Raw genomic sequence first — 25,764 nt, forward strand, 5'->3', positions numbered from 1 at the left:
AGTAACCATGGCCAGTGCTCACACGGCATATAACCGTTACAGTAGTAACTATGGTCAGTACTTACATGGCTTAGAACCGTAGTTACAGTAGTAACTATGGCCAGTACTTACACAGCATAGAGCCATAGTTACGGTATTGACTATGGCCAGTACTTGCACGGCTTGGAATCGTAGTTACAGTAGTAACTATGGCCAGTACTTACGGCTTAAAACCGTAGTTACAGTAGTAACTATGGCCAGTACTTACACAGCATAGAGCCGTAGTTACGGTATTGACTATGGCCAGTACTTACACGGCTTGGAACCGTAGTTACAGTAGTAATTATGGCCAGTACTTACGGCTTAGAACCTTAATGGGTTCCATTTATAAAGCACTTCATATTTGATTTCAAATCCCGAAGTGCTACAAGTAGTGAGCATGAACAGTATAAATAAACATTACACAACACGGTAGAATTAATAAAAAGCAATACAAAAATAAATAAAAGGGTAATAAAAAGGTCTAGGCAAAGGCTCTTTTGAAGAGATGGGTTTTGAGGCCTTTTTTAAAAGCCTCCACGGTCTGTGGTGCTCTCATTTGGTCGGGGAGAGCATTCCACAGACTGGGAGCAGCCGAGCAGAAGGCCCGGTCTCCCATAGTACGGAGCTTAGTCCTAGGGGGTTTGAGGAAGTTGGAGTTGCTGGAGCGGGTGGTCCGCAAGGAGGTATGGGGGGTGAGGAGTTCCTTGAGGTAGGGAGGGGCAGTTCCATGGACACACTGGTGGCTGAGGACGGAGACCTTGAATTCGATCCTCAGTTCCACGGGTAGCCAGTGTAGTGCTTTAAGGATGGGGGTGATGTGATCATATTTGCGCACCCTCATCAGGAACCTAGCAGCGCTGTTCTGAATGTATTGGAGCTTCTGGATGCTTTTGTTAGGGATCCCAATGTGGAGTGCATTGCAGTAGTCCAGTCTGGAGGAGACAAAGGCATGGACCAGCTTTTCGACGTCAGACAGAGTGAGTGTGGGGCGGAGTTTGGCGATGTTCCTGAGGTGATAAAAGGAGTTCTTGCACAGCTGTTTAATGTGGGCCTCACCTTAGTTACAGTAGTAACTGTCGCCGGTGCCTAAAAGTGTCAGCCGGCTGCCGAGCAATCCCTCAGATCAAACGTTCAAACCTGAACGCTGTAGGCTACAAAAATGTAGCCACGGTACTCTCGCGCAGCGAGAAGATGAAAGGAACATATCCTCTGACGACACCGGCTGATATAGCCGGTGTCACGTGGGTCACAGGTGACTTTGTTGTTATTGGTACTCGAGCTGCGCATGAGCCTGATGGACATATCCAGTGCTTAAAGCACCGCCTCTGGGACGAAATAGAACTTGACTTAGGCCTATATAAAAAATGATGTGTTAAATCTGAGAACATCATTTTTTAAATTTCTGAAACACATTTCTTTAACTGTTTTAATACGGACATTCTTAATAAAATCACATATTTCTTGCATATCAGAACGTTTTTTCTCAAATTTAAAGACACGATTTATCAAATATTTGTGTTAATGTTTTTTCTTTTATGATTATTTTTGGTCATGACCTCATTGTTAAAATGAAAAGAAAAGCCTTGTATTCGATTCAGCACTTTTTTCAGAATCCTGCAATGATGTGGAAAACTGCAGTGAATGTCATGTGTGATATATAAAGACACACACACACACACACACACACGCACGCACACGCGCACAAACAGACCTGCACCCATATGCTACAGTGAGTCCTGTGATGATGGGGACGTCATCATGATCTCCCCTTCTCTCTCACTCTCATCCACAGGCTTTATTAATAACTGTTGTGCAGTTCATGTATTTTATGTAATAATGTGCTTGTTTTGTATCTAGCTGACACGTTTAGCACATCTACGTAGTTATTTTTAAACTATCTCAGGGTAAAGAGCCAACCGCTGCAAGCTAACCGTAGCTTTAGCTGAGGTGCAGTGCAGCTAGCTAACGGTACAGCTGTTGACTCCACTGACTCTCCGTCCATCCCGCTGCCGAAGAAGAGGAGCAAATGAACGAGCTGGTGAAGAGTCTGCCGTCCCCGACTCTCCCGGGGCTGCACCTGACCTGTCTGGACAGCGGGACCTACAAAGGCTGGCTCTTTAAATGGACCAACTACCTGAAGGGTTACCAGCGGCGGTGGTTCGTCCTTAGCAACGGCCTGCTGTCCTACTACAGGTAACGGTAACTAACGGTTACTGCAGCGACCGTTCGTTGGTGTACACCTGTCCCAACAGATGGGAGCACTCAGATATTGTACTTAAGTAAAAGTAGAAGTACTATAGTGTAGGAATACTCTGTTATATGTAAAAGTCCTGCATTCAAAATGTTAATCAAGTAAAAGTACCAAAGTATTGGCATCAAATTATACTTAAAGGACCAAAAGTACTACTCATTATGCAGATTGGCCCATTTCAGAATGATATTATGTGTTGATTATAATTACTGATACATTAATATGTTTACCATAACTGGTAAAGCCTAAAGATGTTATTGCTGGAGTTTGTGAATTTAGGCAAGTGCAAATAAAGTCTTTGTTGATTATATTTCACGTCGTTAATCTAAATCTTCAAAGTAACAGGTATTATATTAATGTAGTGGAAAAGTACAATATTTACCTCTGAATTAAAGTGGAGTAGTACCTCAAAGTTATACTTAATTACAGTACTTGAGTAAATGTACCTTAGTTACTTTACACCACTGCCTGTCGCTTTAAATAGCCTGTATTGATTCGATAAATGTCAACATTTTGTAATTGTTAAACGTACAAGCAGCAGGTTGGCAAATAAAAACTTTTTAACGTTTAAGGTTATGTTGATTATGTAGCCATAGCCAAATAGCTGTGCTCTGACTGATGCCAGTTTAGCTCCAAAAATCACCTGAGTAATATTCATAAGATGGATATTGAAGATTCAGGAGTTGTCAATATTTAACCAGTTATCAGCTATCCTTAGTTACATACAGTGTTCTTGCTACACTGTATTTCATTTCAGCAGTTTCTTTATTGGATATTCTATTTCCTTTTCCATAACTTCCTGTTGGGTTTATGCAGCATTGAATCACTACACTGGAAATATAAGAAACAATTCTGATTATTGAATTTGAGTCCACCCTCTAATTGAAACAAATATTATGGGGTAAAACTTCTGAATCGGCATATGTTCATATAAGAAGGTAGACCAAAACAAATGTGTCCAGTGTATAAATACAATTCTGTATTGATTTGGGTGTGTTATTTCAACAGTCAACTGCAATTGAAAAAGGAGCTGCATAATTTTCTCACATTTCCTTCTATTGTTCTCTTTCCCTTCAGGACTCAGGCTGAAATGGCACACACCTGCCGGGGCACCATTCCTTTGGCAACAACACACATCGAGGTGGGGGACACCTGCCACTTGGTGTTAACTAGCAGGGGGCGAAGCTACCACATGAAGGCGACCTCTGAGGGGGAGTGTCAGCGCTGGGTCACCGCCCTGCAGCAGGCCAAGGCTAGCTCCTCTCTGCTGATGCATCACTCAGGTGTGTGTGTGTGTGTGTGTGTGTGTGTGTGTGTGTGTGTGTGTGGTGTGTGTGTGTGTGTGTGTGTGTGTGTGTGTGTGTGTGTGTGTGTGTGTGTGTGTGTGTGTGTGTGTGTGTGTGTGTGTGTGTGTGTGTGTGTGTGTGTGTGTGTGTGTGTGTGTGTGTGTGTGTGTGTGTGTGTGTGTGTGTGTGTGTGTGTGGTGTGTGTGTGTGTGTGTGTGTGTGTGTGTGTGTGTGTGTGTGTGTGTGTGTGTGTGTGTGTGTGTGTGTGTGTGTGTGTGTGTGTGTGTGTGTGACCTATTTAAATGTCAATGGTAACTTCCCTCTTTAAAAATGTGTGATGATTCATGTTCACACATAATACTGTCCTGGTGCTGAGAAATAATATGGCAGTCCTTTCATGTAGGCAAACAAACCTATCTCTTTTTTCATGTTTGGATTAACTGAATGTGTTGTTGCTTTTAAGCTCAATTCAAAGGGCTTTAACAAAAAGCATATAACATTTAAGCACTGACACAATTAAATGTGCAAAATACATTATAGGAATTTAGCTTCAGATTTAAAAAGCCAAGAAAAACAAGCTAAATCAGAATAAGACGGGTTTTAAAATACAAGAATAAAAATTCAAATCGCTGCGTATAATTGAATAACTATATGACTGAATAAAAGGCAAACAGGAAAGTCTGCGGCTTGATTTTAAATGTCTAAAAGTTGCAGCAGACCTGCAGTTAGTTCTGAAAAACAACATGGTTTACCTGAGAGAGTCCAAGGTAGGTCAAACTAATTTGAGCTGTATCTTGAATGCAGGCTCATACCAAAATGCACATTTTATCAGTTTGCAGCATTTAATGTAATGCCAACAACAAACCACAAGAGGGCAGTGTTGTACCATAGGATGGGATGGATATATGGTACAGTATTGATGCAAAATCTGCATTTAATCATTTAATTTAAAATAACCTCTTCCTTACCCCTTTCACACTATATGTTGTATTCTATGAGTCTGGGAGACATTTTGCTGTCCATCCTTATTTGTCTATTAAAACACCTGCAAAGATGCACCGTGGATTTTTCTCCCCCTCTATTTCTCCCTCTTCTGTACAAATGTGCACAAACACACATGCAGCAGCTTGGCCTCCCTTCCACTCCGCCGCCTCTCTCCCTCCCCGTCTCCTTCAGTATGACGACAGTGAGAGCTGAATGAAATGACCTTCCTTCGTTCAGACTCCTCCCGCTCTGGTCGCAGGAGGGGTAAAAAAAGAGGGAGGGTGTATTTTCCACCATACACTCTGTGGACAATAGAGAGACACGAGTGTAGCCTCATCTATGAGTGTCACCTTGTAAGTAACCTTTAATTATTTTACCGAGAGCAGAACTGAGATAAAAAATAGAAGGGCTGTGCTCGCGTGCCGGCATGCATGTGTGGGTTTGTGAATGTTGCCGATGGGATGTGTTTATGGAGTGTGTGTAAATATGGCAATTGGATTTTATTATTGGACAGAATTAGATTTCAAGTTAACAAAATGGCTGTGGAACCTTATTTCATTGCCGAACAACAGAGCGGTATTTATTTGTATCCTCATTCTCGGGATTATGACTGTAAATGCAACACCTTGAAGTGTCATTAGCTCACATGTGTGCACCTTTAGGCAGCATGAACTGCTGAGTAAAAGGTCCGACCTGCAGTAAATCAATGTTTTCTGTTCATCTGGATTCTGGACTATTAACATATGGAGTCCATGATGTCACGTGTGAGGTGTTGATGCTCTATCTCTGCATCTACCATTGTAGAACAAAGGACTTTGCCACACTGGGAGTTATTACAGCCAAAATACTAAACCAGATTTTAGAAGGGGTTTTCTTCTACTTTGTTTCTGAATTTTCCAAGTTTCAGGTTTTATTTTGTATTGTTTTCATTCATTTTCATCATATATTTTTTATTATCCTATCTACTGTCTATTTCTTGTACTACTGTCTGTTGTTGCCACTTTGGGTGAGTGCTTTGTTGTTTGTGTGTTAAATTACCGGTATGTAGTATTGCTGTTGCCAGGTCACCACCTCAGGGTAACAACACCGGCGGTCACGTATACTATTTACATAGGATAGCGGACTCTCTGGCGAACAGCTGTGAGAACTTATCACTTAACAGTGTGTTATATGTCGTTATTATTCGTTGGTAAATTGGATTTGAACTAGCTCATTAATTCTCACTCAATTATTGCACCCGTTTTTTAGATTTGTGTTTAATCCTGCATTTATTTGGATATTCCATTTGGGACCTCGTTTATTTCCCCTCAACGCTTTCCAAATGCCTTCAATTTCCTCAAGAGGCGTTTATTGTTGTTTGATTGCCATTACACTGTCTGCTACACACTATTTCAAACAGAATAACAAATGTGTTCTCATCCACGTGCAAACACACACGCACAAGTCCTCATGTGTTCTGGTGTGTGGGATGTGATTACAGGTTATTATATCATGAGCCTCGGGTTATTGGCTCAGTTGCAGTGATAGCCGGGCAGATGAAGTGGCGGGAAGTGGATTAGAAACAAAGTAATTGAGTGGACCTTTGCGGAAGTTATCCATCACCTACACAGTATCTTGTTACAGCTATCATAGAGGCACCACATGCCTATGCTGTGACTTAACATGTAGATCAATACATCCATCCGTTTGAGTGTTCACAAGGAAGAGCAGTGGAGCTCATGTTGTGCCACAGAGAGCTCTCAGACTCTATATTCCAGAAGCTTCCAGTGCATCCCCATGATCTTTAAATGTGATTCTCACGTCCCACACTGTGTCCTCCATACCAGTGCTCTCTCTATCACCTGTGGGTGTGTTATCGTGATTCAACGATGAGTCACCGATATGTCTCAGACCCTCTGGTGTCCTGCATTTAAACAAAAACATTTATGCACACCAGCAAGCCTCCCACCTTCATGTATGTTATTACTCCCACTGATGTGTTGTGTGGCTATAAAAAGAACACTTTCTATGAACAGCTGGTAGATCTTATTCAAATGTGTTGACGCCTCGAACACAAGTGAGATCCTGTTCTCTGGGCTGAATGTAGGTCATGAAACCCTTAACAGATGCGCGTAGGATTTCTTGTAGACTTTCATTTTTAATCTACTCCTTCTGAGAGTTAGTTATTCCAGTTCGCCCCGATTATTTGTATTCCCTTTCCCCTCTCATAGTGTTCCTTTGTCTTCCTGTGCTTTACTCACACTGGCCTAGATTCAGTTAACATGGTCAGTCATAGTTTTTCTTTTAGACTACACACACGTTTTGACCCAGAACATTTTCATTTCTGCATAGGAGGCAGTCCTTTGCATTTAATAGATGGGTTATTTGTGTCGGCATCTATATCAGTCTAGAGATCGATGAACAAGCCGCTGTTCATCTCTACTAAAAGAAAACCTTTTTAGGCGTCTAGAATAAAGCCTCATCTTTAAACCAGTCTTTTTCACGATGACCCTCTTAAACTAACACACACTTTGGCATTGGTCCATTATGATACATATATTGTGTGAACAAGCACTAAACAAAGTTGCTATTTATTTAAAAGTACATTTAAACCCTAGGGCTTTGTACCAAATATGTCAGGAGGAATTACAAGAAGATGTGTCCTTATTTTATTTCAAGATGCTACCAAAACTGTTTTTAATTGCTCGCTATAGGGAATTAGCTTCAATCGAAAAAGGGCTCAGTAGATTTGAAAAAAGATTGTAAGCCAAAAGAGAGCCAATACAAAGGTATAACTGTAGGGTTCAATTAGTAAAGGATTTTAAATGTTCCTTTATGATGCTAGAAAATCAGTCCAGTCTAACATCCATGAGACTGATGGAGCTCATGACAACAGGGAAGAGAGAGATAGAGAGGAGGAAAGGGAGGAGGAGGAAACGGGGTAGTGCGTCATCCTTTTTCTCCCCTTTATTCTAAAAATAGCTCAGCCTTCTGATTGCACAGTCCCACGTTTCCAGGGCAACGGTTTTCATTCACAGCTTCCTGATCTTGTAGAGGAAGGGGTTTTGGGGGAACAGGGTGTGAAGTTGAATTACCTACCTCCATCCTCAAACACTTTCTCATAATAACCTGTGAATGATGTCATTCTTGCAATGACCTTATTTGTCTGTGTGTGTGTGTGAAGATGACTCGGGAGATGAAGGCCCTGTACCTCAGGAGTATCGAGCCCTAACCCAAGGGGTGCTCAAGACTCTGGCCAGCAAGCTAGACGACCTGAGCACCTGTAATGAGCTGATAGGAAAGCACGGCGCCGCCCTCCAGCGCTCACTCAGCGAGCTCGAGGAACTACGTGGATCCTCTGAGAGCTCGGACAAAGTGAAAGCCGTTAACGAGCGAGCCACGCTTTTCCGCATCACCTCCAATGCTATGATCAATGTGAGTGTAAACAGGACACTTGTCAGATGTCTCTCTTCAATGAGCAGTCTCAAGACTCTGCCTGCATGTTTTCATGTGCGTTGTGTTCACACCTCAGGCTTGTCGTGACTTCCTGGACGTAGCGGAATCTCAGAGCCGGAGATGGCAGAAGACCCTGCAGTATGAGAGGGAGCAGCGTCACCACCTGGAGGAGACCATCGAACAGTTAGCCAAACAGCACAACAGCCTGGAGAGAGCCTGGAAGGAGAACCCCACCTCGTACACAGGTGAGGTACATCCCACGCACCCGCTCTCTTTCGTGTGGCATGCACACTTCTGTAGAGTCTCACTGAGTGAGAATATGGCCCTCTTCTGGCCAGTGGTAGAGATGCATGTGTATAACAGAAATGTGGCTCAGACAGACTGATCGTATTGTTCTCTACGGAGCACGTAGAGAAACACCTGACTACAAAGAAGCCCTCCCAAACTACCTATTTACTGACAGAAATGTGTTGTTTACATTGTACTATGTATGAATTAAAGAAGGTCGTAGGTATAAGAGTGTGAAGTAAATATTGTATTAAATATCTTCCAATAAGGGATTTTTCTGACAAAAGTTCCCCTTTGTCAGCAAATGTTTTTTGTTTGGTACATATTCTAATAATGTATCATTTCTTTAGCTTAACAATATTTTACGAAGTTTGCAAAGTATAGCTGTAATCATCTACTGTACATCAAACTGAATTGTATATTAGGAGATATTCTCACATGTTTGTTTTTATGGCAACATGAAGCCGTTTACAGAACTTAAAATGGTCTAGAATATAGTCAAGGCTTTTTTTAAGTTACTGTGTATTATTACTTTCTATTGGGCTAATTATTTGGAATGTTAAATAAAAGAGGCTTATTAAAAAACATCTTTATGGGCAAGCCTTTTAATAGATATCCATCCCTGTCAAATGTTTTAGTTCCATCTAGCTTGAGCTGTGTTTCATGTTGTCATTTATTTTAACTTTAATAATTGTTTTGCTTGTGTTAGGGTTAGGTGATGCCCTTTGTGGCGGTTTGTTTGAACACACAGTATCATGTAAATGTTATTCGGCCATACCTTGTAAAGCAGCACAAAACATGCATGATTTTTAGAATGATGAAATAAATAATCCATCCCCTTGCCACTAGGTGTAGAGCGGCCTCAGGAGGGGGACGCGAGTGATGAGAATGACGACGCAGAGTTCTTCGATGCCATGGAGGACTCCCGTGCATTCATAACTGTGACTACTGGCAGCATACAGCACAAGTGAGAAATGGCCTCCAATAGCTAATAATAGTCTCGGAATTGTGTTATCCATCAGGCATCACTTTCAACTGCATTATAACGGTGTTGCTTCCTCTCAGGCGCTCAGGGAGCAATCAGAGTATGACGAGTGGAAGAATGTCCAATGACTGGACTCACAATGAGAATGTAAGTCCTGAGCATTGCTCTCTTCTTGCGATACCGACTCTTATAACTCTGACATTCAAGTCAAAAGAATGTGGTTTCTTTTCAGGACACCTCAGGCACAAACCACATCCAGCTCCGAAGAACAAGACGCAGTCGTATTCCTGACAAACCAAATTACTCCCTTAACCTGTGGAGCATCATGAAGAACTGCATTGGCAAAGACCTGTCCAAGATCCCCATGCCTGTAAATGAAAAGCATACAGTACACGTTAGCTGTTATATAACGTTTAAGCTTGAGTGACTTAGGAAAAACCTTTCCTGTGATTTCAGGTGAACTTCAACGAGCCGCTGTCGATGCTGCAGCGCCTGACGGAGGATCTGGAGTACAGCGAGCTCCTGGACCGAGCGGCCCGCTGCGACTCGTCTCTGGAGCAGATGTGCCTGGTGGCGGCCTTCTCCGTGTCCTCGTACTCCACCACAGTCCATCGCACAGCCAAGCCCTTCAACCCTCTGCTGGGGGAGACCCACGAGCTGGACCGGCTGGAGGAGTATGGGTATCGCTCCATCTCTGAGCAGGTAACACAGACACATGACCCTACAGGTATCATTTACACACATTGCCTCCAGCTGATACCCTTCCCCCTCAGGTCAGTCATCACCCACCAGCTGCTGCCCACCATGTGACCTCACAGCGGGGGTGGACCCTCTGGCAGCATATCACTATTGATAGCAAGTTCCGCGGGAAATATATCTCTGTCATGCCATTAGGTAAGAGACAAGGACATTCACTCAGTTCATGATGGCACTATATACCACGACGAACCCATAAGCACACATTCATATACACAACAATTCACACTTTTGTATTTGTTGCATCATTTTCATTTTCAAAAACTCAAGAACACTCTTAAAGAAGAAAAATAAACTAATGATACAAAAATAATAATAATAATAATAAATCAAGGTGAAAACAATTTAAATGAAAATAAAATGTAATTTAATAAAAACATATTTTTGACAATAACAATAATGCTATTACTTGTTATTCAACTGTTTTATTATTTTTTTATTATTATTGTGTTTCTCCTTTCTCTTCACTAAGGTAACATTCACCTGCATTTCCACTCAAGCGGGAATCACTACGTGTGGAGCAAAGTGACCTCAACGGTTCACAACATTATTGTCGGGAAGCTTTGGATAGATCAGGTTTGCCCCTCTCTACTTTAATTATCAGATTAAGAATAACATGTCATGTGTGAGTTTGCGCCTATCTTTAAACCAAGAGTGAAAGTATTAACGTAATGTTGAACAAGCAACCTTCTAAAAACAGTTAATTCCCAAGAAAAGAACAAATTAGCTAGACAGATAAATAAACAGATATACACGTCTGTTTTCCTGTCTGTTGGCGTTGGCAGTCTGGGGACATTGACGTTGTAAACAACACCACCAAGGAAACCTGCCGTCTCAAATTCTCCCCCTACAGCTACTTCTCCAGAGATGTCCCACGAAAAGTAAGTACCTTTCTATTCCGTCAGGGTTCATTTCAGATGAGGAACTGACAGCAGCGAGAACAGAAAAAGTAGAATGAAACAGCACTGGAATGTTTGTAATCCTATTTGTAAACTTTGTCAAAATCTATCTACCCTGACTTCACGAAGTAGCAGTGGTCAATACATCGCAATAGAAGCACATTTTTAGATGATCACATTGTATAGATTATCATATAGACGACTACACCCTGTTCTGGATGTATATTGACGTAAAGTGCTTCAATGTAAGCAGTAGTCAAGAATGTGTTGAAAATGGTCATAAGGCTGCACTGCTGAGAGTTCAACTGTGTTTACATCAGCTGGTCACTGTCAGCACATGGTTCCTGTTTACTTACATGCTGCAGCTGGAAGGCTTATAGGTCGGAATTGGAAATATTAACTGGGAGAAATCCTACCTCGGCATAAGTGAAGTAGTACCCAGCTGTGAATATGTCAGCAGTATAGCAGTCTGTCTGAGCACACATGTAACTGATCTCTTCCTGTGTGTCTTCTTCTGTGGTGCCTGCAGGTGACAGGAGTGGTGGAGGACAGAGAAGGCACAGCCAATTACATCCTGTCAGGAACCTGGGACGACAAGATGGAGAGTGCCAAAATAGTGGACAGCAGCCAAGGATGTGGAGGCTCTGAAGGCAAACAGAAGACCGTTTATCAGACTCTTCAGCCCAAACTGCTGTGGAAAAAATACCCTCTCCCGTAAGTTTAGCTTTCTTTATTTCATTGAAACAGACTCCCTTTTGACTTCTCTTAATTCTCTCTTTCCCTTTCCAGAGATAATGCGGAGAACATGCACTATTTCTCCTCCTTGGCTCTGACCCTCAATGAGCAGGAAGATGGAATAGCGCCCACCGACAGTCGTCTGAGGCCGGACCAGCGGCTGATGGAGGCGGGGGTGTGGGACGAAGCAAACATCCAGAAGCAGCGTCTGGAGGAGTGTCAGAGGCTGGAGAGGAAGAAGAGGGAGGCGCAAGCCAACCAGGCTCTGGAGGAAGGTGAGAAACAGGAAACAAGACGACAGCTTGCTGTGACTTCACACAGATGTTTGAGTTCCATGTTATCCATACGCAGGTCGACACTAGTTTCGCTGTGTTTCATATCTGAGCTTAAACACACATCATGAAATTGGTTTTCGTGACAGCTGTTCCATTTAATAATGAATAAAATCAAATGAAATCAAACTCAAATATCAATAATGAGTGAAAATCTGCAATAAAAGATCATATAAGATATATTAACAAAATAAATAAAAGTTATATAACCATTAAAGATAAATTAACATAAAAAGAGATATATTTGATTTAAAGATGTTTTAACCGTTACATTTTTTTTTCTTTTTCTGTCAGACAAATAATAATTGTTTTGTTATCAGGTCTGGAGTTGATCTTCATGATAATATTCTTTCTTTTACCTCATGGCATTCAAACTACTGACACACAGATGTGGGTTAAACCACTTTTTAAAAGGCCGAAACTTAATTTGTATTTTAGAAGAATACATGTTACTGATCTTCAAACATAATTTTACGATAACCTTGAACTGTACTTGTTTTCCATTGACAGGTCAAAGTTAAACTGCTTCTAAACTGCAGAATAGGTAGTAATAGACAAAGTCACATTACAGATGCAACGGCTGTCTACAGGGTGTGCGCAGAGGTTGTTAAAACTGCAAAGTCTCGTCGCATTAGAAAAAACGCCTTTCTGAAATACCTGTTTACATTCTGCCCTGAAGGGACATGTTGCTGTCTAACATAAACATGAACTCAGGTGGAATGAGAGGTGCTGGCAGGGCCTGTATGCCGCTCTTCTTTTACTTCTTTCCTATTACCTATATGAATGTACGATGTGTTTCGATGGTTTTATATGAAGCTGCGGGTGCTGCCATCTGGACCAGGACTCTGGAAGGAGAGATTTTTTATATCTCAATATGCTCAATAAATGATGGATAATAAAAGGGTTGTGCATATAATGTTGCTCTTTCTGAAAAGTAAGGTCCATCCATTTGTATTCAGCTTTCCTCTGACTTAAGAGCACAGTCAACTGAAGCAGAGCAAGAGACACAGGAAAAGACATTGTGACGTTGTGGTATAAATAAACTTGCCTCGCCTTGGTGATCTGAGAAATAGTAAATATTAAAGCCTTGCCTTAAAAATATGTTTTCTGTGTCATTAGGGCAAGACATCGAGGGTTACCAGCCGCTGTGGTTCGAGAAGAGGGTGGAACATTCGGGGGAAAGACACCTACATCTACCAGGGGAGGCTACTGGAGGCCAAAGACAGACAGGACTGGAACATATGCCCTACTATTTCTAAGAGGTTCCCCTTACAGCATGGCATCAGGAAAGCTGAGAGGTTCCTCCGTATAGGTTACTCAAGATGTGTGGGTGTGTGTTGTGGGTGTGTGGTGTGTGTGTGTGTGGTGTGGTGTGGGTGTGTGTGTGTGTGGTGTGTGTGTGTGTGTGTGTGTGTGCTGTGTCGTGTGGTGTGTGTTGTTGTGTGGGTGGGTGTGGTTTGTGTGGTGTGTGGTGTGTGTGTGTGTGGTGGTGTGTGTGTGTGTGGGTGTGTGTGTGTGTGTGTGTGTGTGTGTGTGGGTGTGTGTGTGTGTGTGTGTGGTGTGTGTGTGTGTGTGTGGGAACGCAGTACTGCAAGCAGCCGTCACTCCAGAATTTCAAGCACAAAAACAAACTCCTACTTCCTTCTCTCTTCTGATATACTCTAACTTATCTTTTCAGAACGCATGGCTTCAGTGTGTGTGAGTTGTATGCTTATTCAGCACCGCAAAGAACTGATTTATGGGAGTACATAGAGTTCTCATGTGTGTCTGTGTGTGTCGAGAGGGGGATCGTTTTGGTACGGAATGTCTTGTTCTCCTCAAAGCTGGAACAACATGTTCTTCTTGCTGGGCTCTGACAGAGGCACCGGGATTTAAAGGAAAGTAGCAGGACTACGCTTTCTTCGTAACTTAAAGACTTTTTCACAGCAGACCATTTATTGATCCCGCTGATTCTTGGGAATTTGTATTTAAATGCCCAAACTGTATTTTGAAGAGTTTACTGCCCAGTCTGACTGACAGCTGACAAGCAGCTACTGGACCTCTAAACCAAAGTAGAAGTCATTCTCTTTGGACGGACAAATGACTGAATACACAGATGTTTTACAGACACTGCTGCTTCCCACATCTTGAACTCAAGCTTCTGTTTGACTACATTAAAGGAGCACCTCCCCTGTTAGCTATGAAGATTACTACACAGCCTGTGGAAACAGTGTCCAGTTGGATGTTTTCACAGGCTCTGCAGAAAATGTGTCGAGTCAGTCACTTGAGTACTCTCTGAGAACACTATTAGGTTGCATTATGGGAAATGAAGGCTGCAGCATTGAGCTCGACCAGTGAGAGTCAGGATATCTATACCTTTGTTGCATATATTTGGATCACTTTCTTTTAAATGTGTCTTTAAGACTTAATGCAAGCGCAACAGTAATCAGCTGCAGGGACACAATGCGCACGTTAAACCGGTTTAGCCTGGGGGATTTCTTTCAGCAAAGAATTATATTGGTGCTTAATGGTCATTTTAGCCTTATTTATGTAATGAAGTAGTAAATCCCAAGTAGTCACTGCATCGCCTACTCTGAGTTTGTGTACAGATTATAGAAATCCGTCAAGCTATTTTGTTTGAGGGGATTAACATTCAGGGTGATTTATTTTAAGTAAAATGTACACAAATAACTGGATTGATCATTCTTTAAAGTAGCAACAAAGTTGTTTCCCAATAGTTTAAAGTGTAGAAGATGCTAGCTTTGTATTGGTGTCAATCCTAAAATGGCTTTATTTGGACATGGCAGCTATAACATAACTGCCCGGTAACATAAGAAGAACATACTCCCAGGTCAGAGGCGTGTTTTAGGCAGCACAAAAGTATGTTTTGGCATTCAATTAGCTGACGGATCATTATGTTAAGGAATCAGATTCAAACACATCAGTCATGACCAGAACACCTTATTAAAGTAGGCTTGGCAATAGTTTTTCGTGTGTACATTAGTAGTAAATATATATACTATAACCAATATTAACCTCTGTATTTATAGTTTTCATCAAATGGTGTACTATAATAGGGCATGATGCACATGTACATTTAGCCGGTTGCTTTTGGCCTTTATACAGCAAGAATATAATAGAAATAGAATAGCCTAATGTAGAATCACTGTAAGGAAATATTGTTTCACATTACTTGAACATTTACATTTTGGGTACTTCTTAAAATCTATCTGTGTATCTTAAATGGAGTCGGGATTGTATACCAGTTATACTGAGATGTTGGAGGAATTCAATGATGATTATAATATATATAATAAGATGATAGAAATAAGGTGTTGTTTAAATAAAGCACAATGTTATGTTTCATTGCAGGTAATTATCATGGTAATTACACATATTACATCATCTCAACATATAGCTATGCATGGTTTTAGAGTGCTTAAGCATTTCTGTAGTGGAAGCCTCTTCACCTAGCTAATTGTTTGGACTCTTTACTGAAACATGATGTGAACTCACCTTTTGTGCCCAATGACCTGAAAAATGTTATATTTTTTAGCTCAATAAAAACATAAAGCTGTGCTGTTGTTATACTGTCACACCACTGTTGTTCATGTGCATGTAAATGAAGCTTTCCAGAGAAACTGTCTGTCATGATGCATCAAGAACAACAACCCATTTATCTTGGGACAGTGTCACTATTCTGGGATGAGGTCAAATGTCAGACAACAAAAAAAGAAACGAGACACCAGAAATGTGTGTTAACGATATGCTAAAGGATATAAGGATATGCATAAATGTTAACTCAGGTTTGTTCTCCATTATGTTACAGACATATGCCTGAACTTTTGCAATAGCTGTTTCTTTTATAATTAATCATCTGGTGAATTTGAGCAAGAACAAGTAAACACATGTTGCATTCATCGTGGTTTATGTGATGATTTATACTTTCACTTGACTGAACTGGTATCCTAAACCACATGAACATTTGAATTGTGAACATATATTTGCATTAAGCTTTACTCAACGCCCTGAACAGTATGATTAACAAACCTGTGTCCTCAACAAACTATGTCCTAAAAGTCATTACACTGTGTAAAGTTATGTGTAAAGAATATTGAATGGTGTGGTAAAATGCACTAATATCTCTAATTTGTTTAGGTAATTATCATAGCCTATTATTGTTATTACTTTAAACAAACAAAGAACACATGACCTATAACACATCTGTTATAGGTCATTATTAGCATTATGTAAATTAAACCCAGATGTTGCTAGCGACTGCATGTTTTGATTTTCTGTGGTGATTATTTGCATTTTGCGGTTGAGGTTGCTTTCAGCTTGCACCATGCCCTGAACTGGCACCGCCCTTTCAAGCGAACATCCAATGACACTGAAGCGCGTCCGCTGCCTCGACCAGCCTGACAGCACGGTGACCCACAGCCGGAGGTTTATGAGGGATGCTTCTGCTGACAGTGTTGCGGAGGTACTCGTCGAAGAACAAGGTAAAAACCTCATATTCTAAGAAAATGTCAGTGACCGCAGTTGTAGTTTTGCTAATGTTGACTATACAAATGTAAGCCTGTGTTAGGTAGCCAGAGTGAAGGTTGGTGTTGTTTTGATATAGCAACCTACTGCTAGCTGTTAGCTTTAGTCGCAAACTCGCAGTCATACATCTGCCTTCAGAAGTGCGCTGGTCGTTGAAGCCGATTTTTGGAATGGCCATTGTGGCCAAACGGTGATACTACAACTAACGTGACGTCATGTTGGCCCAAAAAGACTATTTCCCATTGTCTAACATTTCTTTTAAGCCAGTGAAACTTCATGCATGAACACTTTCATGGGTCTTGTTTAAAAGATTAGGGTTTAAAATGCGCCAAAAGCTGAATCCATGGTTATTTTACCTCTCCATTCATTTGACTCATGGGAGCGGGAGATCGAAGGAGGGGCTTAAGGAAAACTGAAGTGAGCATGCTCTGTAAACAAAAGTACCCGGATTATCCGGGTACTTCCTGAATCTACAGCCGCTCCAATGTTAGGCTTCATGCGCCACTGAGCGACTCTCATAGGAATGAACAGAGCCTGTCTCCAACTCAGTATCCAGTTGTCTTTATACATGTTTGGAGTCCAGTGACAGTCTGTAGCAGAGGTGAGCTAACCTAATCAACCTTGTTTATCTTATTCTGGCTCAAAAATAAAATGTTGTGCTCTGTTTGCGCCAAACAGGAAACCGATAGCTAGCTACATGTTATACTGTGTCAAAAATAAACCCCGAGCTAGTCTGTGTTTATGAACAACAGTGAGTTGTCAGGGTTTCCCTCTGCGCTGGGAAATGAATCACACGATCTCCTTGGGCAATGAAGTACGCTGCTATTTAAAGCCTTAACCATCACCTCTGTCAGCTGTGGCGGCGGGCCACTGTCTGGTATTTATTACATTTCCTACATTTATTGCGTTAGTTTGCCTATGGTGTTTACTTCAGTGCTGGGTTTTTTGGTGCAACACCGTGAAATCGTCCGCGTCAGTCCATTGCTGAATGTCAGGATAGTAACCAATCCCTCGGTCCTCTTATGGGGAGACGGGACGTACTGTTTTCCAGCCCGCCCTCCTCAGTCCTCCCTCCCTCCCTGTCTTGCTGGTCCGGCATATGTCATTTTGCCTGCGCGGAGTAAGTTACACAACCAGCCCGTCATGCAAAATAGAAACACGTGTCTATTGGCGGTGCTGAAAAATACACGTTCACTGAATAACAAAGACCCGAGAGGATGGACAGATAGCTGTGTCGCATGTTATTTAACCGGTTTTACTGCCACAACCATGCCGGTTTGATCATTAATTTTAATTGGATATGACATGTGTTTTCCTTCCAGAGAGGACGATGATAAGAACATGATCAGCGCCGATGGCTTCTCAAAATGCGAGGCGACTCTTCCAGAGGGAGCAAGGAGGAGGCCACCCGCAGAGACGCTCCATCTGCTGTCAGCTGTTATTGTTTGGCTTGTGACGGGAACCACCATCTCCAGCCTCAACAAATGGATATTTGCCGTGTACAACTTCAGGTACCCTCTACTGCTGTCAGCGCTGCACATGCTGACAGCTATAGTGGTGGACTATGGGCTGATCAAACTGCAAGTGATCCGCCATAAAGAGTCTGCAGTGCAGGTGCTGACCCACAGTGCAAAATGTAAGGTGTTCCTGTTGAGTCTGACTTTCTGTGCGAGTATCGCTTTTGGGAACATGGGTTTGAACTATGTCCAGCTGTCGTTTGCACAAATGATCTACACCACCACCCCGATCTTTACTTTGGCCATCTCTACGCTGATCCTGGGCAAGCAACACCATTTCCTCAAGTACACAGCCATGATGCCCATCTGCCTGGGGGCCTCCTTCAGCATCATGGGAGAGGTCCAGTACGACCGGACCGGCTGCTTCTTTGTGTTGGCAGCCACCATGTTGAGGGGCGTCAAGACCATTCAGCAGAGTAAGTACAACTGAGCCTCTTCATTCTCCTGCCTCAGACTGTTAACATTTAGTTTTCTGTGTTTTTTTCCTGTCACTATAGAAAGTTTCCTTTTTCATCTTTTAATACTGGAAAATTCATCTCATGCCATAGACATCAGAGGTTATTTTAGTGCCTCAGCCCCTCCTACATGGTCCTGGAACTTTTTTGATTCACTTCTCAGTTCAGTAACACGCCCTTACATTAAAGTGGAAAGTCACGCTGGAATCATTTCTGGTTACTTAGGGAGTGTTATACAAACATCAATAGACAGACTGTACGTGCTGATCTGTGGTCTGACTGCATTGCTGGTTTATGAAAGAAACGGAAGAACCTTTTCAGTCATCATCAGCTCAGTTAAGCTTAGATAGAGTTTCCTTTATTTGTCCCCTACGCTTCTGGACACTATTTGTTGTTACATACTGCAAGAGACGCACAGAATCACTGTAGACTATAGCATCTGGTAACATTTTAACATTTCTCGACAATTTATTCATTGTCAATTAATAATCTTTTTTTTGTTTAATTTTTACTTGCTGGAGAATCCTGGTAAAAACAAAGAGGATTTTGATGACTAAACAAACATTTTGACCTTGCATGTATGTCAATAGTTTAGGTGATTCTTGAGAAGAGAAAAGGATTCCTTTCTTGAACGAATGTTATTAAGGCTGAGTAGTGCCAATTATCCAATCTAATGTTCTGTGTTCTCAGGAAAGCCTTTGTAGCAGGATTTGCCTTCAAGTTAGTTTGTAGAGGATAAGGTTTTCTCACATAATTACTCTCCATAACATTGTACGGGCGGTGGTGGCGAAGTCGATAGGGACTTGGCTTGGCAACTGGAAGGTCACCAGTTCATGTCCCGGAAAGACCAAGTGCTACCGAGGTGTCCCTGAGCAAGGCACCGTTCCCCACACCGCTCCCCGGGCGCCGTACATAATGGCAGCCCACTGCTCCTAGGATGGGTCAAATGCAGAGAAACCGTTTCGTTACATGGTTACTGTGTAATGACAATAAGTTGTATCTATCTATCTATCTATTGTAGTTACCAGAGAGAAGTAATGAGTTTCTAAACATACATCAAGGTGTATATATAGAGCTCCTGTATTAAATGGTTATGTAACACTAAGCAGTTAATCAGTTTTTCCCAGAAGGTTGGAAGGCTACATACTTGGTACCTCGAGGGGGCGGGGGGGGGGAACCTCGCGTCACGATTACTGAGGCAGGCTTGTGACTATCGGGTCATCAGTTCAAATAATCCGGTGTAGCTGCTCAGTACAAGACTGTAAACACGTGCTTCACTAATGCGGCTTTCACACCAGCGCTCTTCCCTTCCTAGCTCCGAGCGGGATCTTTTCTGGTTCAGCTCCGGTTTCCCTTTTCTGCTCCCGCTCTGTTCACACCGCCCAGAGCTGCCGCTGCTGCGTCATGACGTCACCGTTTACGTGCCTGCTTCATAAAATCCAAACCGCGCGGAAATCCCTCACATCGACAACAACAACAACAATGGCCGATTGTATTGAAGCGCTGTTCGCTTTGGTTATCCTCTTACGAAGTGAAATGGAAGGCATCGGACGACTTTACTTCGAACTTTACAAACATCACATGCGAAATGCAAGACTTCTTTGTGGTCTTCAGCATCTACTTCAACGACGAATCTGCCCCCGCCTCGATGTAAGAGAGACGTAAGCAACGCCGCCTCTTAGCTCCGAAGCTCGTGCCTCTAGACCGACAATTTTTTGGAGCTGGAAGTGAACCGGATTCCGGAGCTAAGAGGCGGCGCCTCTGCGGTGCGAACAGGAAAAAACGGTACTTTTCAGGCTCCAGCTCCGAGCCGGAGCATGAGAGGCAATGTAACTTCTGCCTTCAAATAAAGTTAAAAAAGGAGGTCCTGCTTTTGGATTTGGAGGCAGAATGTATAAACAAGGTCCAGCAGGTTGAAGCACATTACCTTTTTGATTTGAATTTCCATTGGAATTGATGGCTACCCAGCCAATCAAATGGGTGCAGTCAGTGAGTCAGCACGATAGATTCAAACACACAGAGAGACGAGACAAGAAGAAAGATCGGAGTCATTTCAAATGGCGTGCTCAAAAAAGAGAAAGGTCGACAGCGAAAACAGAGCATTTCATTACGTGTTCTCTTACTGGACCTCTTTGAAATGCAATTGAATACCCCTGCATTATAGCAACAACAATAATAATAATAATAATAGCAATAGCAATAATGTTCTGTTCTTATGTTCTCTGGGGGAGGCTCACCTTCCCACACTTTGAAAACCCCTGATCTAGAGGTTGTCTCAAGTTTCCAAAATCTATTTCCATCTCCACATGTTGTTGTTGTTGTTGTTGAAACTCTGTTTCCCTTATAAGTTTATTTTCTCCGAGGCACTTTGGTAGTGCACATGTTTTTGTTTAACGCAATTCCCCAGGTTTGCCACTGGCTGTGAACACTTCGAAGTGTTCACAGTGACGTGAGTTCTTACTAAAACATAAAGAGGTGTTATAGATGTGCTACTTGTCCGGACCCATGATACATGTAAGGTTCCAAACTGGAGGTGCATCATTTCCTGCTTATCAGACAACTTCATAGCTTTGGCTTGAGTTCTCAGAGAAGAGTCTGTCCTTGTTGTTTTGACTAGAAGCACACTGGAACCCTCTGTAATTATTCCACTCAAATATAGGTATTTTGGGTATTTTACAGGCTTTTAAGTGGCTTAACAATTTCTTTGAAGTAGGAAATGCAGTTGAAGAAAACATACTTTTGTCTTTTGGATCATTTTTGTAACTGCTGCGTATATGTTTTTGTGTTTACTTAAGGTTGTGTAAAAGACATTTTGTTCTTACAGTATATCTTATATTGTAGTTCTCTTGAGCACACTTTGTAGTGCACACTTTGTAGTGCACGCAGGGAATATAAGATAAGATGGGCCTTTATTTATCCTAGGGAAATCACCTGTCATGGCAGCAACAGAAACACAGATATTAGACATGAAATACAAGTAAAATAAGAATAAACATGTATTCACCTATAATATAAGAATATAATCAGCACTTGTACATTTTGACTGCGTCAGGTCACCTTCCACAATGGCTGCTGTGTTATCCTTAAATTACAAATGTCATTTTTTAAAGCAACATTCAAAACTTAAGTCATGTGTATACAGAACAAAAACCTTCATTGATTTTGGGAAGCGCCAGATGAAAAACAAGAAATGGCCAGTAGAAATGTTCAGTTCAAAGTCAAGCGAACTTTATTGTGAATCTTTCAGTTTGTTTGAAGACAGAGATCGAAATACTGTTTCCCACAATCATGAAGATAAAAAGAATACATATATATATATATAATTAAATAACAAGATATACATATTTGTGTATATATATTATATATATATATATATACACACAGACCTGGACACCCGTTACCTCCACAGTGGCAGTGGAGGTAAAACTTAAGTTCAGACCCGAGTGAATGACGGACATCGTACAGTCAGACTTGATCAACACATGACACTGTCCATGTCAATAAACACGTTCATGTTTTTAACCGCCACAGATATTTCTGTTTACCTAAGGTTGTGAAAATGGCATCTTAGCAATCCTCTTTCTCACTTGTTGTTACAGTTGACCTTATTAGTTAACTACTGTTTGTAAAGGAATGACACGAGTGCCTCCCCTCTGCCAAATACAGTGTACATTTAACTCTGTCGGGTAAATAGGTCACCTGCAACCACAGCAGATACATTTTCTTTATATATCAATTTTATAAGACGATAAACCTTCATTAAATACATGTATTACCTATTTCTACTGTATGTTACTACTGACTGTGTCCAATCAAACGCTTTCTACATATATCTTAGAAGTCACAGGGGCCAGTAGAAATGTAAAGTTACCCTCACAATAGCAGACCTTGAGTTGTTCAAAGTCTACACATGACACTGTCAATGTCAATCCACACCGTCATGTTTTGTAATGGCTGAAAACATGTCTCTGTCTCCTCAGGCATCTTACTCCAGGAGGAGAAGATCAACTCTGTGTTCCTGCTCTACCTGATGTCCATCCCCAGCTTCTGCATCCTGGCGGTGGCCGCTCTGGCCTTGGAGAACTGGGCCGTGCTGGAGTCCCCGTTCCACTACGACTGCCACCTGTGGCTCTTCATCCTGCTCAGCTGCCTGGGCTCAGTCATGTACAACCTGGCCAGCTGCTGCGTCATCACGCTCACCTCCGCCGTCACTCTGCATATCCTGGGCAACCTGAGCGTGGTGGGCAACCTGCTGCTGTCTCAGCTGCTTTTCGGCAGCGAGCTCTCCGCCCTGAGCTGCGCCGGCGCCGTGCTCACGTTATCCGGCATGCTCATCTATCAGAACTCAGAGTACATCGTCAGCTTCATGGACGCACGCAAAGCCAAAGCTGAAAAGTCTGAACATGTGGATCCTCACACGACAAGCGGAGAGGACGTGGACAAAACGAGGGAATCTGAACCGACACACCCTCAGCCGAGAGCAGACGGGAAACGGGAGGATAAGATGGACTGAACAGAGAGGATGAAGGAGAGAATACAAAAGGATGAAATGAAAAGCCTCTTGCTGTAGTTGTACCGTTTGTGTCTGTAAGTGGTCAAGAGCAGCAGCAGAGGGAGTGTGACCTTATAAGGCCATAATCACTGGTGATGTGACAGATTTATTCTATGTGACTTAACGTCCTCCCTAATGTCTTCTCTGGTCACACCGAAGACGAGTCTTTAGAGAGGTGGAGCTTGGTTGAATTCTCTCCTTCATCTGTCGGTCACTCAACCGTAGCCTGTAGCGGTATATGCATGCATGAGCACACCAAGCGGTCTGATACCTCATGAGGTATTCGCACTGTCACTCGTACTCCTCCACTGTGAAAACGTTCTCATTGACAGAGGGCTCTGAGCGTGTTTTGGGCGGCGGTCGTGGATCCTGCAGAGAGCCTGGTGTGTTTCACTCCGTCAGATCTGAACGGCACAGTTTGTACTAAAAATATATTTGAATGGTACTGTGACCTGACATTCACCTGGCCCTGCCACGTGAGCGACTGGGGTTTTGGCAGCTTTTCTTTGTACTGTTATGTGAAGCAGGCAGCTTGTTAGATAAGGACACTGATCGTTATATTCAGAGGCAGCAACGATGGACAAAGCCAACATAATTGTGCAACTCTTTCAACTCTTTTCCTCTCCTGAAGCACATTTGAACTTAAAGAGGTCTGCATGGTTTGTTCTCGCATATCACCCTCAGTGTGGCTGCAGTTGAGGCCGAGATTTAGTTCTCAGGCAGTCTCTGTAGAATGAGTCCAATTATTTCCATCAGTGCGCTCCTCGCTGTAGCTTTCCTCAATAATTAGGTTCACGAGTTCTCTAAGGAGTGTCACTCAACTTTAGCTGCCGTGTCCCTGTGGAAGAGATAAGGGAAAAGACAATTTAAGGTTGCTTCTTAAATCCAATCTTCAGTTAGGTTTGATGTTCCCCTCTCTGCCGGGGACATCTTCTTAAAGTTGGGAACACTTCCTGAAAAAAAACTGACCTCTGCTGAACATTGTTATGTTTTGGTTTTTTTCAGTATTTGAAAATCCTTTTACTGACATTATTTTATTTTGTGACAAAACACATTTTATCCCGCTTTTAATATTTTTGTGTCAGAAAATATACATTGTTGACCGGCCAGAGCAGTCGCTGGCTTTGTGATGCTGTCGATGTTGGTCCTGAAGTGTCTTGCACATGCATACGTTTTAACATTACAGCGAAGTCTGTTACGATCCCTCCGACATGTACGTTGTGCCAAATGTCTCCATAAGATTTCTGGCACCACTGTGCGAAATATTTGTTCTGTCATCAATCCAACACGATCATTGCTCACTGGCAGTTTGATTTCTCACAAGACGACGATAACAACTAAGCCATACGTCAAGGTTTTTTTATTTATGACACCTGCCACGTTTTCTCTGTTATGCCATACAAATAACTGCAGGCAGCATTGTTTGCTTAAATATTTTACTATTGCATATTTAAAATGTCAAGAGTGCCATTCATGCAAAAATACATAACATCATATGTACACTTTTCCCACAGTCACTTATTGGGAGAATACACATGAAAAGATTTTATTTTGCAGTTTGATAAATAGTTTTGTGGGTGTAATATTTCAAAACTAGTTTGTGTACAGCAGAGCATTTCACTGGTTTTACATGATTGAATACCTCAGATGTTAAATAGGAATTGTTATGCCCTGTGTTCTTTTATTATTAACTACTAGACTGAGACCAAGCAGCTTGACACCCACCACAATAGAACTGCAGCATGTGAATGATTTCACTGTGTCCACTAGGCCACAGATGTTTAACATATTTCAAAACACTCATGTTGTGTCCAAGGACTCCATCTTTTAGTTTGACTTCTTTTAACAATCACTAACTTGTGGGAGTGTGGCTGCTTGTCTTCAAGTACATCATGTTGAGTAGATTATGAGTGTGGGGAAAAGAAACTGTTGCACTTAAAGAGGTTACGAAGACGCTGCCTTCAAAGCCTACGGTTCCTGTGTAAATACTGGTTTAAACTGTTTGAAAAGCTAGTTTGGTGTACATAGTTATTTTATGATAGTAGTGTATTTTATAGTCGTATATGGCGGGTTTAAGCTAAACTGATTCAAGAATGAAGCGTTTGCCTCATGCCTTATTTGGACATTATGTAGATAAGACAGAAGTGATTTGATTTGTCATTTTGTCCATTTCTTTGATCCATACTTTGAATGCCAACAGCGGCTGGTGCTTCTGTTGAGGGGTAAAGAAATGCGCGTTTCATAAACACTGCCGATGCTTGAAATAAAAAATACAATAACAATTACCAAACCAACAACCTCTTTGACTCAAATGTTTTATTTTTATTTTACAGTTGAAGTTTAAATTCATATTTCTATCCTAGTTTTTCAAAAATGTCAATGAAATATCTAACTTCTAAATACATGTTTATGGCCTGATGGTGTTAAATGCTATTTTACCTTTTAATTATTTCGTTTTTTTTGCCATTTACAAGTAAAACTATTGAATTACATACATTTACCACATTGAGTTGATGAAATCTGTACAAATTACGGCTGCAATTTAAGGGTATTTTTATTACAGATTAAACTTTCAATCTTTATAACGTGAACAACTCTCCTGCAGTTCAACCTAACACTTGGCATAGTACTTTTTCTTTGTTAAATACATTTTGTTGTTGGACATCCACATGTTATTTTTAAGCAGCTGTGCATGTTCACCACTAGGTGGAGCAATTTGTCTAATTCTGATTTATTAGCTTGTT

General features: G+C 41.8%; 2 protein-coding genes across 4 annotated transcripts; both read left to right on the forward strand.

The window, feature by feature from the left end:
• Positions 1-1,762: 1,762 nt before the first annotated feature.
• Positions 1,763-14,309, forward strand: osbp2a (oxysterol binding protein 2a). Its single transcript, XM_034096054.2, is given in 16 exon segments — positions 1,763-2,214; positions 3,350-3,555; positions 7,706-7,956; positions 8,054-8,222; positions 9,115-9,232; positions 9,331-9,397; positions 9,483-9,620; positions 9,707-9,952; positions 10,024-10,144; positions 10,479-10,582; positions 10,792-10,887; positions 11,435-11,619; positions 11,695-11,915; positions 13,092-13,137; positions 13,139-13,311; positions 14,206-14,309. Coding segments are annotated over 16 exon segments (2,412 nt in total). The 5' UTR covers positions 1,763-2,047.
• A 2,033-nt stretch (positions 14,310-16,342) lies between these two features.
• slc35e4 (solute carrier family 35 member E4) lies at positions 16,343-25,311 on the forward strand. 3 transcript variants are annotated; one of them, XM_034095766.2, is made up of 3 exons: positions 16,343-16,453; positions 17,819-18,429; positions 22,449-25,311. In XM_034095766.2, exons 2-3 carry the CDS (start codon positions 17,838-17,840, stop codon positions 22,979-22,981), a joined length of 1,125 nt encoding a protein of 374 aa, XP_033951657.1. In that variant the 5' UTR covers positions 16,343-16,453; positions 17,819-17,837; the 3' UTR covers positions 22,982-25,311. The 3 variants fall into 3 exon arrangements, with proteins under 3 accessions (XP_033951657.1, XP_033951658.1, XP_033951656.1); XM_034095767.2 differs by lacking the exon at positions 16,343-16,453 and adding an exon at positions 16,986-17,097; XM_034095765.2 differs by lacking the exon at positions 16,343-16,453 and having other exon boundaries at positions 17,629-18,429.
• The last annotated feature ends 453 nt before the right edge of the window (positions 25,312-25,764 follow it).

This window comes from Pseudochaenichthys georgianus, chromosome 12 (assembly GCF_902827115.2).
Source record: "Pseudochaenichthys georgianus chromosome 12, fPseGeo1.2, whole genome shotgun sequence".
In the NCBI taxonomy this organism is placed as follows: Eukaryota; Metazoa; Chordata; class Actinopteri; order Perciformes; family Channichthyidae; genus Pseudochaenichthys; species Pseudochaenichthys georgianus.